Source organism: Exophiala bonariae, assembly GCF_035927105.1.
Source record: "Exophiala bonariae strain CCFEE 5792 chromosome Unknown scaffold_8, whole genome shotgun sequence".
NCBI classification, from domain to species: domain Eukaryota; kingdom Fungi; phylum Ascomycota; class Eurotiomycetes; order Chaetothyriales; family Herpotrichiellaceae; genus Exophiala; species Exophiala bonariae.
This window is the reverse complement of record NW_027042483.1, coordinates 406,990-424,872: the sequence shown is the minus strand read 5'-3', so window position 1 is coordinate 424,872 and position 17,883 is coordinate 406,990. Positions and strand designations below refer to the sequence as shown.

Below are 17,883 nucleotides of genomic sequence, written 5' to 3'. Positions count from 1 at the left end.
GGTCTCTTATTGCGCCTTCTAGTTGATGGTATCTCTGATATCGAGAGACAGGGTCAGCCGAGGGTGGAACGTCAGTACACCAATGCTGACTGAGAAACCCAAGACAGGGGCAAGGTCGGCAGATCTAGTGGATGTCTGATTACATGTGTTCGGAACAAGAAGCACTGTGAAAGTTCTGAAGGATCTATCGTGTGACAGTACGGCAAAGGATTGCAATCCTACGCCCCGTGGCCGCTCCCAACTCGTTACTTTCTAAATAGCGCTTAGTCACGTGGGAGGTGAACGAGCTGCAGTGGAGCTGAAGCGCGCATCCTGCCGCCCCCGAGCTGCATATTCATTCAGCTGGTGGCCACGCGAGGCTGATTCCATGCTCGCAGCTGAAATACTTAAACTTATGATTCATCATGATCGTTCGTTTTTACAAACCACCTGAAGCTCAGAATGGAGCCACTTTACGGCGAAGGCCCTCAGTCAGTGGGAGACCACCCCGACCACCAGAAAGTATCCAAGAAGGCACCTCAAGCGGTCTTAGCCGATTTCTGGGACAAGTTTCACTCAAAGCATCCCGGAAAAGTGACATCTATCTTCCCACGTAGCCTGTACAAGAATGTGCTGCCCTTGGTCAATCCCAGAGGCTCAAGATCTTCGCAAAATGCGGCGGAGAGCTACGAGGCTGCAGCCAAGGAATGTCGCGAGAAGGTGAAGCGCATCGTGAAGGAATGTCGCCGAACAAATGAAAAGTTTATCGATCCCGACTTCGACATCGAACATGACCCCGATAGCAACTGTCTGAATGGTTTAATTCGAGACACCTCCGGCGGGCCTGAAAGCCTGGAGACCACACCAGTGACCTTATGGGAGATGCAATGCACCCTCGACACCATGGTACGAAGCAATATCCTAGGAGAGGGTAGCACAATCCCAGTCGACGTGGCCGAGTTTGCTAAGGCTATTCGAAACGAAAGCACTGACACGAGTCAAGAGGCATATAGTCCCGGTTCCATCCATCGTCTGGACTGGATTTTTGAGTCTCCCCAATTCACTGTCGACGGGTACTCGAGCTCCGACATCAAACAAGGTGCCAATGGCGACTGTTGGTGGCTGGCTGCGATCGCCACCATAGCCCACCGAAAAGACCTCATGGACAAGGTCTGTGTCGCCCGTGATGAAGAAGCTGGTGTCTACGGCTTTGTGTTCCAGAGAGACGGCGAATGGACATCGACTGTTGTCGACGATAATCTATATCTGAGAGTTCCGGACTTCGACTTTACGCAAGACGTGTATGACAGCACAGGCAAAAAAGCAAAACTTCACAGGACACGAGAGCAGACAGGATCTGAAGCACTTTATTTCGCTCGTTGTGAAGATCCCAACGAGACCTGGCTTCCTCTCCTTGAAAAGGCCTATTCCAAAGCACATGGCGACTACCAGGCTGTCTCTGGCGGCTGGCCGGGTGAAGCAGTTGAAGACATGACTGGTGGGGTTACCACAACAATTGCAAGCAATCGTGTTATGAGCAAGGAGAGGCTTTGGCATGAACTTGTCAATGCCGATGGTGAGTTCGTCTTTGCTCTTGGAGCTTTGGGTACTGGTTGGGACACTCAGAAGAGTGGTCTTGCCCTGGGTCATGCTTATTCTATCCTTCAATCAAGAGAAGAGGTAGATGAGAATGGCAAGAAATTTCGACTTGTCCAAGTTCGGTAAGTACCTCATCACGAAATATTCCCGGGTGTAACTGACGATCGGTGAAGGAATCCATGGGGCGAACGCTCTGAAAAGGGACTCGGTGAATGGAATGGCCCATGGTCTGATGGGTCCAAGGAGTGGACCCCTTATTGGCTGAAGAAGATGAACCATACTTTTGGTGACGATGGCGTCTTCTGGATATCCTACCAGGACATGCTGGACACCTTCATGTACATTGAACGTACACGGCTTTTCGATCACAACTGGACCGTGGTGCAACAATGGACAAGTACTAACGTATCATGGGTGACTGGCTACCTTCAAACCAAATTCCAGATCGAAGTCAAGAAGTCAGGTTTGGTGGTTATTGTTCTGACACAGGTACACTCCCAGGGAAGCGTTTCGATACAGTACTTTATGGCTAATCTTTTACTAGCTGGATGTTCGCTATTTCAGGGGGTTCGAAGGGAACTACTCTTTTGAACTACATTTTCTTCTGCAGGAAGTCAATGCACCAACAGGTGAACATATCTGCCGTGTACGACCCGTCCACCCATGGCAGGCTCGCTCCGTTTCATGTGAGGTCGAGCTCGAAGCTGGAACGTACGAGGTACTTCCCAGAATCAGCGCAACACGAAAGCCCGACAGTAGCCCCGTGGAAGACATTGTGAAGGAGTACGCGGAGAAGAATCCACAGAAGCTTCGTCAAATCGGGATGCAGTTCGATCAGGCTCACGCGAAAGGCGGTGTCGTGGATGAAGACGAAGTGCTCGAGAAGAAAAAGGCAGAGGAGAAGCGCAAGAAGGAAGACAAGAAGCAGAAAGCCTTGAGGAAGAAGGCGCTTGCCAAGGCAGCCAAGGCGGTAGAGAAGGCTGCTCATGCTGTCAAGGAGGCTGTCAAGGCTGATGCCAAGGGTGAAGACACGCCGGATGACAAAAGTGATGACGACGACGACGACGACGATGATGATGGTGACGATGAGGAGGAAGAACCCGACGTGAAAGCAGGCAGCGATGATGACGATGACGATGGCGAGGCAGAGGAAAAGCATGAAGAGGATGATTCAGACAGCGATTCCGATAGCGATTCGGAGGACGAGGATGAGGAAGACGATGAAAACAACGATAGCCCAGCATGGAATGCTGTATGTGTGATGGGCCTGCGTGTCTATGCACAGGACCGTGACGTGGCTATCACTCTGACCAAGGCTAAAGAAGGCGATGAGTCTAGTGCCTTGACAGTGGACGGAGTGCCAGCAGGTGCCACTATGTGATTTGAGGTAAAGTTTTGAATAATCTGACATATGCCAATCGCGACTCACTTATTTACGGCAATGTTTATATTTTCCACATCGGTATTATGATTGCAATGGTATCCCATAAGGCAGGCATACTAGGGGTCGGCACAGGCACTCCCTTGGTAGTTTGCGGAACATCACGTGAGCCCCTCCAAGACTGCCATATAAGCGCAAAAGCTCGACCGTATCATAAACCAAGAAAAATTGTCCTCGCGGGTTCGCTTTCTCAAACCTTCTTCTTCTCTCACCACATCTCCGCGCTCAAAGAATCGCATTCAAAGCTCACGCACAGCAAGAGCACTGTCCCTCCTCTCTCGGAGGGATACGTCAATCCTTGCAAACCCCAGCCTGCTTTGGGAGAAAGTCCCCGGACCACCTGAGCCCGGTGGTTTTTTCTTTTCGGAGGAAAAACCCTGGGATTTCTTTTCACTCAGGACTTGCCGAAAGGCGCCGCCATAAACGCACTTTCACAGCGGCTCATCACACGCCTTCCCCTCTTCCCGTTCTTGTCGACCCTTTTTTTCGCCGGCTCTGACCTCCTCGTCGTCTGTATTTCTCGGTCAACTTTGATCCTTTGGTTCGTTCACAGTGTGGCTCCTCTCTTATTTCGAGGCGTGACGTGGCGTCTGGATTGGATGAAGATATGAGTCCGATCCCTTTGGGCCTTCGGGCTAGGTGTCTCTGATGCGGAGAAGATGGGGAGGGGTTGCCCGGACGGGCTTGGTGGCTGTTCTGGGAAAGAGATGGGGAGGGTTTTCCAATGGGAGCGGAAAAGATGGTGTTCTTCATTGGGATTCAAGAGTTTTTTGGTTTGAAGGTTGCGCAATTCGTCACACGTACACAGTTATGCGATTGCCCTTGGTTTCTTTACTTCTCTCGGGAGGTATGGTGACTTGGGTAACTCGATGGGGCTTATTCTTGAGGCGCGGAGCCACAAAATCCTTTTTTGGGTCTGTAGCTTATTGCAAAGCGGCGACTCATGTGTCGCAGATGTCCTGTCATAGGGACCAGACTCGCATCAACACAAATATCGGATATGGGTGGAACACAAAATGATTCACAAGCAGAGGGCCGTTCAAATGATGAGATATCAATCAATAGAGTCAAGCACTTAGACCCCCATGACCTCTAAAATGAGCATGGGGGTCACTGACGAGCAACGATTGAAAAATCCTGATGAACTATCAATGTGCCCATCTGGCCGTTACGAGACATAGCGCTTTCATGATAGTTCGGGTAGAAAGTTATACATCCAACCTAGCTCTTCCCCAGATTTCTACTTCAGCACATTCATGTGCCTTCGTGATTTTAGAACCAACAAACGCCGAGAATGAAATGCAGATCCTCATGAAGCCTTGCCAGCCGGAACGGGCACTTTGACCTTCTGCTTCACACCACCACCGGGAGTAGCACTCCGATTCCCCGACTCCCGCACGAAGAGCACCATGTAGACAGTCAGATCCGAAACCAGTGCAATGGCCGTCCCACACGCCGTACTCCAGACATTGATGCTGACGCCGCCGTAGGGACATCTGGGGAATCCAAGAATCCACTCGATGTACCACGGGAACCATCCGCGTGGATACGTGAAGACTGGGGTCTTTGCGTGCCAGAACTGAATGGCGAAGCGCAGGCCGCTCGTGGATAGCCAGCGAACGATCCCTGCTTTTGTGTCGAAGGAGCCCCGCGATGATGAGACGTTGCTCGCTGGAGAGAACACGTTCCTCGGTCAGCATCTGGACATATATTGCGACAACACAGGAAAGAGGGAAGTTAGGGCGTGTGCTCATGCGAAATGTGCCCGCGCTAATTCCCTTCCCTTCTAAGTCACGGTCTTGCACATACCTTTCCGATCATGCTCCTCCAGCGCCTTGTCATGCTGCCTCCGGATCTTGGCCCACCTTGCGAAATCATCTTGCGCACTGACCGCATTCATCTCACGCTTGAGTCGCACGACCTCTTTCCGCAATCGTGCCTGCTCTTGAATGTCTTTTGAGGACGGCCCGAATGGGAGCCGGCAATAGATCTGCCATAGCTATGGAGAAAGAGGAATGTTAGCATTAGATTGGAAAGCGCAGTCATTGATGTGCGACGGGAGCTGGGTGGCATACCAGGTCATTGATGGGTTTAGAGCCGATGGTTAGGACCAGGTGGCAGGCGAGTTGGATGAGGAAGACGATGATGAGCAGGGAGACCATGGCTTTCGATGGGATGGGTGCTCATCCGTGGCTTGCTTGGCCCTGTTGCGACGGATGGGGAGAGGTCTCGAGAAGGAGTCGTCCTGGGTGGTGGTGTTGTAATTGTGAGCAAGTGTTCTGGCTTGGGCTTTGGAGTTTCCCCTCCACTATGTGGTGATGCCACTTTCACCTTTTTCACACGAAAAACACGAGTCACGGATGACGTAGTTTAGTCCTCGCTACGACTCAGCGGGCCATCAACCCCTTTACCTGCCAGCCTCTTCAGCTTGACTGTGAATCATTGACGAGAGAAAAGAGATTAATATTTGCAAACTATTCCGCTAGATGAGGGATCATGAGAAATGGTACATTCCATTTGCATTTCTCAACATCTTTTGACCAGAAGTTCGAGGTATACATTTCGTCGCATCGCAGTACATGGGTGGTATCTTTTCTCTGCCCGTTGGCTTGTGGACTTAAAACTGCACAATATGATAATGCCTAAGCTCAGTAAAACCCTCCAATCCAGCCCTCAGACGTGACACTGGTCATCTGGATGTTAAAAGAAGCCTACTCGGAGGGTAAGTTCTTTTGTTTGGGTCGCATATCAGATGCTTGATCCAAAAAAAAATAATTTCATTAATTGAAACTGGTGTCCATTTCCCGGTGAAATACGGAATTTGAGGACCTAGTGACCTGCGATGCAAAAGAAATGAATCCTTGGTAAGACTAATATCTCATTAGATGTTTTCATCAATGAAAAACTTATGCCTTGGCTTTTAATCGAGATTAATGTCATGGTGATTGGAAATTGAGGCTTCAGCAAGCGCAACATTCCTCTTTCCCCTTGCCACGCCGACGCTCTTATCCCATGTCTCAACGCTCTGATCCAGACCTACATTCATTCAGTCGGCATTGCGACTCGTTGTGATTATGTCGTTCTGAATCGTGACAGCTGTGCGACCGTACATTCCATGGGCCCTCCCGACCACCGTGGACAGGAGGATGGCGTAGTGTCTTGGAGCGAGTCTTGATGCGAGGTCATAGCGGTGACAATACCGGTCAACTGGTGGGCAGTATGTGCTTACCTAGAGTGAACGTCTCTTGTCGGCGCTTCCAAAATATAGCGGCGCTCGTCAAAGGAAGCAGCCATCTTCGTGCTTTCTATCCAGCTCTGTTGATTTCACATGTTCCAACCTATGTGGATAGTCGATATCCACCTTCCACAATCTGCTCTGCAACACTAAGCGCTAGACGACACCGATGTTCCTGCTTGCATTATTTCCGTAGCTCTTACCGTGAGCCCGTTCGATCTGAATGGAAACGACGTCTGTCTCTCCGAGTTGTGCAGGATGTTTCCATTAAGAGGCTCTGTATCTTTCCACTCCACAAGAGTGATTCTTTACTTTCAGCATAAGAATTCGTCAAAGAGTTCAAACCTCCAGACGCAGTGCTCTGTTCTTTGTCTCACTCAGACACACAGGGTTGGGAGATGGCCTGTAGATTGCCTGGCCCATTATTTCGGATACTGATATTGGATGCATCATATCATCGTGGGGAGTACAACAATAAGCGGTCAGGACGAGCAAAGCCATTAAACCTACCTGTCCGATGAGGTTACCGGCCGGAGGGCCGCTTGGTCGTAGTCGAACAGACATGGATGCACCCTTGGTCTTGCCAGAAACGGTATGACTTTCTCTTTGGGCAATAGGTCTTGCCTTTCGACCGACGGCTCTCGTTGACGCAAGCCACTGGACCTCCGAGTTAGAGTTACGCCTACCCGAGATCTGGCAGATGCACCGCAAGGGGGCTGCAGTTCAAGCCAAGCCAGGTCTAGAGCGTAAAGCTGATAGCAAAACAACTGGCTATACTTGGAATCACACTTTTGGACAGGCTGGCATCGGGTTTTCAACCTGGCGGTTGGTCGGTTCAGTGGCACATCGGCCTGGAATGGATCATTACAGAGTTTCGTGGTATTATTGTCAGAGGTTGAAATGTCAACAGCGGCTCCAGTCATCCTCTCGTATTGCAAATTTTTGATCGTGTGGCGTTGCCTGACTCGCGTTACGAGTAGAGATGCTCTGTGATGATCGCTTGTCCCTGACGTTGTCAAAAGAACCTTGATTTGTTGCAAGACTGACAGACGTCATGGTCCATAAATGGAGCATCGATAGACTGGGGTCTCTGATTGATTGGCCATGACCACTTCCTCAATTTAGAAAGGTATACTCTGCAACGGTTAAAAGTCAGGATGTTTTTGAACGAACTGATGCCCATAGATTTGATGATTTATTCTCAGTAGCTGGGAGATTTCGAAGCCAGTAGAGATCTGGCGACTGTTTGCGACTGAAAGACCACTTACTCACTAATCGACCTCAAAAAGCACTCTCTCTATTCTCAGCCACCCTGCGAAGAGTATTAGGTGCGATGCGATGGGCGCGACAATTGACTAGTCAAAAGAAGCAGGTGCAAATATGGGTTAGGAAACGAAAGTACCTTTCAGCCAAAGTGCTTGCGATTGGAACATGGTTCACTGCATTAGTTTCTTTCTCGCAGGGCGGATAGGAATATCCAGAAAAGAAGCCTCGTATCCCGGTGAAAACATTCGTGCCCACTGAGTTCAAACTGGAGCAGCCAAGAGCTGTCAGAAATGGTCCTAGGTGTGCGGGGACGACTCCCGTTGAGTCCCTCGTCCAGAGCGTAGCACTTGCGCAGCTGTCAAAGATATCGCCGCCCGGTGACCATTGATCACCGGGAATTGTGGGAAAATACCGTAGTGAGGCTTACCGTTGACCTCATAGGGTGAATTCCTCGTTGTGGATGATCAGACTGACACGATGATGCATGGGTGACTTGCCGATGTCGAGCACATCCGAGATTCTCCAAGTGCAAAGGACGACGCTCAGCCGGGACCTCGGGTACCTCGTACGGAGTACAGTCTTCTGAGCAATTCGCTACCTCGTACATCGTATACGGCAGCGTCAAGCCATGCGACCTTTTGACGTTGGGAAGCTAAAAGTCGTAACGGCGGTGATCATGTCGAGTTGACAGATCCGAAAATGGGAGCAAAACTCAAAGCACAAGCACGAAGACAAAGTTCGGACTGTTTATTAAGTTTTGACGGCTGCCAACGCTAAACGGGGCCGGAGGGAACTGGCACACGATTTTCCCACAGTGGATGGTCCTAGGAGCCGATCAGCACCCAGCCGGGGTTTGAAGGCTGGTCTAGGGGCCGCGGGGAGTCTTGGTGCCGTCACCCACGCGAGAATGTAGCTCTGAGCCGCGGCAGACGCCAGCGATTGCCAATTTTGACGACAGCGTGAAGCGAGGGTCAAAGAGTGTGTCTCCTGCTCTCAGCGGACACAAATGCCATACATTGCTGTGCTTGAACAAAGTGTCTGATCGCATCTCGATCTAAGGGTACATGTGTTGGCCACGGCGAACTGCCCCTCGAAAGAAGACGCCTTCACGAGGCTACATTGTGTCTTGGAGGGTCAATCTTAGGCCTAGGCCTCTTCGTAAGTCAACGCGCCGTTCCGCACAGACCACCTGAACTCCCAGTCGGCCTGGGACAGACAGCTGATCTTTCAGATCCTTGTGGACCATATCTGTTGTCCAGAGGCAACTAACATGGTTTCCCATGCCCATTGGACAGCAGTGCTCGTGGAGGCCATCTCAAGCGAGTCCTTTGCGCACGACCGTCACCTGTCAAAGCAAGAAACACCTGCAGCAGCGGATTTAACCGAAACTCACCGCGCGAGCGAAAATCCGCTCCTCTCCAGACGCTGTACAGAGTGTGCATGAGTTCTGCGGGTTTGCTGCTGCCCAAGGAGTAGTTTTTGTCCCAGTGCCATGACGCAGTTGCCAGTCGGTCAAGCTACCTGGGATCATCAACAGACCGTAGGCCACCCTTGCACCAATCGCTGATAGTCTCAACCACACCCTCATCTGCAGCCATCCCTGTTCCAAGGGGAATGATGGATCTCCATTTGTGGCAGATGTCGGAGTCTCTACCTGACATGACCAGATGCTCCATCCTTCGCAAACATTGCAAGTGTTAGTAGTTGATAGTTAAGGCGCGCTCCTAATTTCGACCAATGCCATGGCTCTCAAAGCTGGCTCTATTTGCAATGGATTCAAGACACGCCAATAGATGGCTCGAGAACGTGGTGTTTGTGCCCGCCGATCGGGTGATCTACCACAGTAGTCCGTTCTGCGGTCTCAGTCGTACGGAGTAGAGTTGCCAGATCCTGGAGTTGCCCATTTCAGCACACGAGCACCTGTTTAGGGTCCTGCGGAAATCTAAACACTTGAACCAGATTGCTAGAGGCTGGGAGTTTGGGCGTTCGGCCCTGCCTGGCCTGAGCAGGGGGAAAGTTGTGTTTGATCCCTCCTTTGTATTCGGTACTCGTATTCTGATCTGCTTGGAAGTGGTATTGGTCTGAGTGTAGATTTCCTTCATTCCTCGTCGATGAGTGATGACGCTCCTTGGGAGAGGTTATTGGTTTCAGACATCTGATCAGCGTCTGTTTGTTGCTCTTATAGGCATCGAGTATCTGATGTTGTACACAATAGTAAGCATTTCCCCAGAGTCTGTTTTAGGGCGTGTAGACGAAGTCGTTACCCAAGATTATGGTGTACGGCTTGAGTGACATATCACCGTACGACAATAGATCATTGTACCTAGATCAACCTAGATGTGCTTCAGTCATAACTGAGAGGCCCTCCGCATGAATCACACTTACTACCAGACCATGGTGCTAACATGGTTAAGTCAATCTCGGAACGAGGCAGCTGCAGCTGTAACTCGATGTGACGAGACCACTTGTCAGCCATTAGGCTATTTCCATGCCGGAGTTGCTCCAAAGTCCTTAGAGGCTCCATTAAAAGCCTCCGGTCACCCACCACCTTCAACCTGGCACACTATAGCGAGACTCTGGAGGAGGGTTCAGAACATAGTAAATCCTTGGAAGTCATATCTGGAGTCACAACTAGCGGCCGCAGCCTTTTCTCGATGGAACAATACATTGTCCCTTGTATGAATTCACCATGCTAATGTTTATCCCTACATGCTATGCCCCATGCCCATGCTTACACGTCCCATTGCCTTGATCCATGCTGACCATGAAATTGCCATGTTCGTTGAAAACCCCATTCTGCGCCATACGTATCCAACGTCCTATCCCTCATTTGAGCCATTGGCTGTGTTGCATGCACCTTGAAATACTGCCAGGGAATCACCAAACGAATGAAATCTGTGGGTCTTGCTTCCCACAACAGCATTTCCTGCGCCGTGCACCTTTCAATGACTGGGGTATCTCTAGAGCCTAGTGAGCGATCGTCCCTTTCCTTGTCAGAACGCGTGATCTTCCGGGAATACAGAAGCTGAAAAGAAAGACATCTCTTAAAGGAAATCGTAAATTATGGATCGAGTTATGGGTGCCCCTCTCAATCTCAACTTGATATGCATGGCGTGCCTCTTGGAGACGGACGGTCAAGACTCATGCACAAAGAATCTTGGCCCATGGTGTGGTTGATAGTTCGGCAAGTGTAGACCCACTGTCGCTGAATGGAGCACTGTGATGGTATCGTAATTGCTCCTCACCTTCGTCATCCTCATATGGTCGCTTACGGCTCACCATGTGATGATCAAGGCTGAATAACACTTCGTCACTCGCTTCTGAAAGTGGCGTCAGAACGGACTGTTCAGTTGAAAATGTGCAAGACGACTTGGCCGCCTGCGAGTCGGAGAGGCTGAGTTCCGCTTCTGTAGGCGTTCTTGCCAGTGTGCTTGCAGGTGAAAATTCGGGTTTGGTGGCTTGTCGATAAGTCGAACCACCATACGAGCCACCTTGACGTGTCGACTGCCAGTCCATGCTCGACGGACCGCCATAAGGAGGTAGAGACAAAGACCCATGCCCTCCGTCAGCCCCATGGCCACTGCCATGGCCAGGGTCCATACTTGACTCGCTGTCCCTCCGGTTATTGTCTTTGTAGTGGCCTGGAGAGCGACCCCTTACCACCATTGGCTCGGACTCTTTCGTTGCGATCACAACCCAATGTTCATTTTCGTGACCTCTTCCGATGCTGGCGGATAGCTCTACGACCACCAGAAAGTATTGCTGTTGTGCGCGACGTTTGCCATTGTTAGCGGTTGCTTTTTGGAATTGGATCCTCTCAAAAGTATGGTTGGTTGGAACAGTGTTCGCTGTCCCATTCTCGTATCCAATGTACGCACTCATCATGGTACCTGGCATATGCTGTCCCGCTTGATACAGAGAGTTTGATCCATGGAAGACGCCATTGCCACCAATGTTTGCGTGGGGCGTTGGAGCGATTGGGTGTCTCCCAGGCACAGACTCCGTAGCCTTGTCACGCTTGGGCGTATGCTGAACCAGAGAACGCACCTCGCTCTCACAATTGGGCGCCGATGCCGTCTTCGCCGTAATTGAAACCCCAAATTGGTGGATCATCTCGCGCTGCCCATGCCTGTTCAGATAGTATGGTGTTTCTGTCATCGAACTCTTGAAACTGAAGGAGCATGCGACTGCAAAATAGTTTCGCCGATAGCACGTCCACTTGCAATCTACAAGGAAGAAGCCTTTCTGAATATTGGCTGAGATCTCCGGCATCAGATGTTGATTATGAGCATTGACCACTGGGTGAATGACATGTGTGTCGCCAAATGGTGGACCCTCTTGTGATGTCCTGTTGGTACTTTCATGAAACGAAGACGACATCTGCCCCGGGAACGGATGCTCAGCGACAGTGTATGAATTGCCGATGCTGTTTCGATGGAATGTGCCAGGCGGATACCGAGTTGAGTGATGTTGAAATATATTGGGGCTGATCGATTGCCCAGGTTGATATGAATGAGGCAGTCTTTCCACCATTTGTCTGTTAGGGATGAGTGGTCCAATACCGCTGCCAGTAGAAAAGTGTGTAGTCAAGGGAGGCGACAGAGGGTGATTACTGCTGCGTCATAAATCTCAGCGTTGGTCATAGTAGGAGAATGTATGCAGCAGATTGTCTGGTAAACCTACTATCGGATACGCTCCATACCAGTTGTCGAAGATCCAGTCCAGTGAGCTGCACTCGAAAAATGATCCGCTGAGCCTACATTGTTAGGAAACGGTTTTGGAAGGACCGCATACACACTGGAAGATGATGTCGGCAGGCCGCTTGCACTTCCTGAGCCGCTCGTAGAGTCCGGTGGGCTCAATAGTAACTGTGAGTTTGAGTGGTATCTGTTGCCCTCATCTCATAGGTCAGCAATGTAAGGATTTCAAAGCAATATCATGGGATAAGTATGCGAAACACTGTGAGTGCAACTCCGGGTTCATGTGGTGAACAGAACAGGTTGTTCGTGGAAAAATGGCTCAAGTGAGGTGTTGTCCCTCAGTTTTACAATATATCGAGGGAGGGGCATTCCGCAGAGTGATGCCCAACTTAAGGCCATGGCCTCTTGTTTGTAGCAGCTGAGCACAGAGCAAAGGTCCTCATTGGTTATGTTGACAGGCTGTGTAGACTAGAAAAGGAAAGGAAGATCGGATACTCACGATGGTGTCTCATTCAACAGTGAACTGGCACCGAACTCGATGGCGGTGTTCGCTGGCACTGCTACACCTGGTGCTGAAGAGTCATTCGTCAAGCTGCCATGCGATCTACGGTTTGAGAATGGATAGTCATTGGCAGAGTACGGAGGATTTGAATATGGACGCTCCTGACCAAGGTATTTGGATTCTGAGGAAATTGGAAAGTCGAACGGGGTAGAATGCTGAAGCAATGCTGCACATCGGTATGTTAGCCAGTAGCAGCAAGGATAAAACCAGAATCAAGGGAAGAATTTGATAAAAAGAGAGAAAAGCCTGACACAAGATCATGCATTTCGCCTGGGCAGAGGGGTGGTTCCATCGTGGACAATTGCCATTTGAGCACCAAATCGGCAGGCAGGTATGACAAGCGGGACACCTAGTCAGGGTAGGTAGCTAGCAGCCGCGGCGCGAAATGGATGCACAACCACCGAGAAATTGGCAGTCTATCTGCGCACAGCATATGAATCATAAACTGCCAGACAATGTGCGGTGTATGAGACAGAACATATTTGCTGCAGCCTAACAAGGATTCGAAGTGTGGTGTGCAGATAACAGTGCTCAAGAGCATACGTACTTGGGTCCATGTTGCGGCCAAATGTTGGACCAAGAGCGTGGGCAAGGCTGAGATAACAGCACGCAACTGATTTAGACTTTCTTCAAGCCGGACTGTTCGAACGCCGCTCCAAATGCTTGCGAATTCGCTTGCCTGGCACTCGTACGTTTTGACTGCTGGATCTTCGGCTAGGCAAAGGACGGTCACAATGTGATTGGGAGCCACTGCTCCAAAAAGTAAGACCTCGTTTTATTTGACCAGGGTTTCGACAAGTCCTGCAATAGGACCACCAATAAGCCTTTGGGTCAGGCTGCGACCCCACCAGATGATCGTGCTTGAAAGGCGTTCCTGATGAGGTTAGTAAGAATTATATCACAAGTGAACGCAGGTGATATCTTCGTGCAAAATCAGCCAATATTATGCCTTCCACACTGATAACGAGGATTAGACGTACCTTTGGGGTAGAGGGTGGAATCTGAGTATTGCGACTGTGATATGATCCTCTGCCTAGGTCAGCGATGTTCCGTTCTAGCGAACCACTTTCCTACATCAGGATCGCTGTTGTGCTGAAAACGAGATACACGGTTCAACGCCATTCACTTTCACAGAAAATTCATACTGAATATGATCACGTACCTGAATATCTCTTGTTTGAGTTCTGTTTCAACACACCGTACGAATCACTGTCGAGCCTCGTCAGACCTGGGAGATGTGCTCGAATCCCGGTTCAGACCTTGACTTGGAGCGCTCGTGGTCTGATTTCTGCGCGTATAAGCATACGCTGAAGGCTGCGAAGCATGAAGTGTTGGAACCGATGGAAGAGCGCAACACAAAGTGGTGACCCACTGGCAAGAAGGTTGACGAGAAGGATTTGAAGCAATACAGCGATTTGATTAGAGAAGTAAGATGTCTGCAAACCTGAAGATGGTGATGGGATCAAGAACGGCAGAAAGAGCATTCAAATGCGCGTGAAAACAAAGATTCAAGGACTGAAGCAGGGGTCCCGCATCAGTATTGATGGTTTGCTGGCTCCTTTGGGAACGCTGGGATTACAACTCGGAAAGTCTTGCACGGATGTAGAATTGACTAGCTCAGCCATCACCGTGGTTTCGAGATCTGGCATTTGGCTACCAGTATTCGGTGAGGGCGTGGAAATAGCCAAACGTTGTTGTCAAGGACCATTTGATGGAAGGCTGCATATTGAAAGGCCAATGAATGTCCGGGACAGGATAAGTGAGCCTTGGACCGCCCGACTGTGATGCAGGCGGCCTTCTTCAGCAGCCCTGGTATCAGAACTAAAAATTGCCACAATAATGGCATGGATATCGTATCGTTTCAACTACCCGTGAGGGAATGGGACCTCTGGGCAAAGCGTATCATTTGGAGGGACGCAGGAACAAAGAGATCATCACGCTCGGACCTTTCAGAAGCCTGTTTCAGCTGGCAACCATACCGTCGTAACCGGAGAGCGATGGCCAGAGTCCTCATGGAGATTGAGGTATGGTGCATGTGGCTTAGATGAAGAACACCTTGGATCTTGGGCACAGAAGAACGCCTGTCACAACCATCGCACTTCCAACCACGGCTTTGTTTGGACTGTCCATGACGGAGGGCACTTGACCATTACTGCACGGAAATCTGGAGATTAGCAGAACCCGGACCAGTCTGTGAGCTCATGGGCCAGCTGCACCTCACCATCCAAAATTGAAGCCACAGAACGCTTCTCGAACGAAACTTCATGTCCGAGTCCAGATAGAAATCATGGCCGTGACCCATGTCCTCGAGGGCTGATCAGCAGTCACCTTGCAAAGAGAGCAAGAGCGGCGTTCTCGGGTCCGGGGCCATGCTGGTAGGAGTGGAAGTCGGTGAACAGGGGCCGGCTAGACCGATACAGACCAGAAACAAGGGAGGAATCCGACTGGGTGGGCCACACAGACAGGTAAGAAGGACTGATGCCATACCAGGGGTGTCAGCGAGAAGGGAACGGAACCTACCAAGCACCCCTTTGTTGTTGATAAACTTTGGGAGGGCATTCAAGCTGAGCTTAAGCTGCGAGACATACGCTCGCATTGCTCATGCAGCTCGTCGGAAGTCAAAGCAGTGGGAGCAGCCTGGAACTGGCCATGTCCCAGTGATCGCCGATAGGAAATTCTGAAAGAGCAGCCTAGAACAAAATCCAAACGAGGTGGAGCCGCTCAGAGTGATTGGCCCTGCCAGTGCGAGTGCGAGTGCCCGTGTCAACATGGGCCTGCGGGCCGAAGCCTGGTTGCAACTTGCATGCAAGTATGTTGTGCACAGAGGCGGATGATGGCGGCATGGTGGTTTTGAGATGCCACAATTCATTGGTCTATTTCCCAAGGTAAAGGACTGCGCCAAATCGGAGCAAGTTGGCGTGGATAAACTATGGCAGTCTGGTGGAGGGTGCTGGAAAAATGGAAATTTAGTGGACAGTTGATAGGCAGACTGCCTGATGAAGGCTGTGGTGGGTGATGAGACTGGACTTGGGGATTGCCAACGGATTGTGAGGTGAAGTCGAAGGTCGGAGCCGGTGGGAAACAAATTCGAGTTGAAGGCTGAAGAGTGACTCTTGCAAGATTGAAGTTGGAAGCGGTAGCGGTTACGGTTGCGGTCACGGCCTGAGTCGATGTGAAGGCCCCAGGTCAGGCTGACAGGAACACCTGGAATCTCAATGTGCTAACTACGAGTACCTTCGGTACTCAGTAGCCCAGGCTCAGCTACTGTAACCAGAACTCACGTTGGAACTCAGAGGGACTTGGAGTCTAGTTACCTTGAATGGCAACGGGAGGAAGGTGCCGAGTCAATGCTTATCTTGGAGGGATGAAGGAGGAAGGAGCGAAGGAGGTACCGTTGACCACTGCGCAACCTCATTTTCCGCCTGTCACCTTCCCAGTCTTGAGTACCTACAGGTACTCAGGACTACTACTAGTACATGATCCTCCACATCAACTCATCACAACTTCTCGACCACGACCACGACCTCGACCTCGACCTCGACCATGACTCGTTTTTCCAGGACGCTCCATCAATCATCATTCTTCCTCTCAATCTTGACAACCAACAAGGGTATGTGACTTCCCATCTTCCTGCCTCCAGCATAGGACACCTCGACTACACAACCACGAGGACTAAGTTATACCCGGGCATTTCGGAGGTTTGTTTGGCTCTGGGTAACAAAGGAAACCTCAGTCCTTCTCACCCACTAGCAATGGAGATACCCGCTTATCCTCCTCGTTGTTGATTTGGTCCAAGGCTAATGGTCGTCTTCGGTTTCTGACTACTTGGGCTCTGCCATTTAGAACGCCTGGCGGAAATGCCCTATCATTTTTGTTTCGTTGCGAGGCACGGTTCCTTCTCGCGCTCGGTATTCGACTGATCGCACAATGCACGCTGGACGCTGCTCGCCCCATCGATGCTGACATTGACCCTCACCGCCATTGTTGAGGGGAACCATCCGCCATGTTGGGCGCTTCTTGCTGCTTCATCTACCACTCCCAACTCCCTCACTCTCTAGCTTTCCGCTTCTCGAGGCTGCAATATTTGACAAATCCTGCAACTTTGACAGGTTGCACCGCAACTGCCTGTTTCGCAGCTTGGGCCAACAGTTTGTCTCACCTTTGGAGCTGGTGTGACCCTCGTGTGGTTCTTTGTTGTCTAACAAAGCCCTTCACAGCTTCACATCGACTGGCCCTCTCGTGGCTTCGGTCGATCCTCTGATGACCCCACCCTAGACCCATCCTATTCTTGATTAGGCACTTTGGCAGGGCCTGGCTTTGGCTCTTCCACTTTTGCAGAGCCTCGTTGGATGGAACCGCTGCCCAACAATGGAATGCTGACCACATGCCGGTTGATCTTCCACAGTTTTGCCGTGCTCGCAACCGTGTCCGCCACAACCTGCGGATGCACAGATGCAGGTCCAAGGCATGGCCAAGGCCGTTGTGCAATTCTGGTTCAGACCATCTACGGAAGACTTGGGTCAATGCCTATCGGCAATCAGCATTGCTGGATTAATTTGCCCCTTCGGGATATTTTGATCTGGGCCGACAACGATGTTGACACCTGCATCCGCTATCAATGTTGGATCCTAGCTTCATTGCAGGGCTTTCTGCAGCATGCCCGTCGAAATCCGAAATGCATTTCTCGTGCGAAGTGATGACGTGTTCTGATTCATGATTTTTGTCAAGATTTCAGCATCGAGAGCGCTGCCTAACCTGATAGATGTTCCATGTGTGGGCGCAAGGCGTGCAGCATGAGACCCTTTCAGCCCGGTGTAACTACAGATCTCCAGCATGCTACTCCAAGAGGTGAGTGAAGCTCAAGGGCCTTTGTGGCGCCTCCTCGAGTCATCTCAGACTATTAGACACTCGTGCAGACGTTGTCGGTACCGCGCGAAGGCCCCATGCCCGATCGTCGACAGTATCATACTGCTGTTAGATGGAACTGCGGCTGAGAGGACCAAAACTGCTGTGCAAATAGTGAAGTCGCTTCAAGGCCTATGGAAATAAGCAGGTCACCCCTCCCACGACTCCGAAAAACGCGCGACTTACGTGGTTCTCA

General features: G+C 50.7%; 2 protein-coding genes across 2 annotated transcripts; both read right to left on the bottom strand.

The window, feature by feature from the left end:
* Positions 1–4,328: 4,328 nt before the first annotated feature.
* Positions 4,329–5,181, bottom strand: LTR84_012586 (uncharacterized protein; the record flags this gene model as incomplete). The annotated part of the gene is made up of 3 exons (XM_064856105.1): positions 4,329–4,690; positions 4,829–5,018; positions 5,095–5,181. The coding sequence occupies 3 exons, from the start codon at positions 5,179–5,181 to the stop codon at positions 4,329–4,331; spliced, it is 639 nt and encodes a 212-aa protein (XP_064708005.1).
* A 5,480-nt stretch (positions 5,182–10,661) lies between these two features.
* On the bottom strand, positions 10,662–11,900 carry LTR84_012585 (uncharacterized protein; the record flags this gene model as incomplete). The annotated part of the gene is made up of 1 exon (XM_064856104.1): positions 10,662–11,900. One exon carries the CDS (start codon positions 11,898–11,900, stop codon positions 10,662–10,664), a length of 1,239 nt encoding a protein of 412 aa, XP_064708004.1.
* Positions 11,901–17,883: the final 5,983 nt, after the last annotated feature.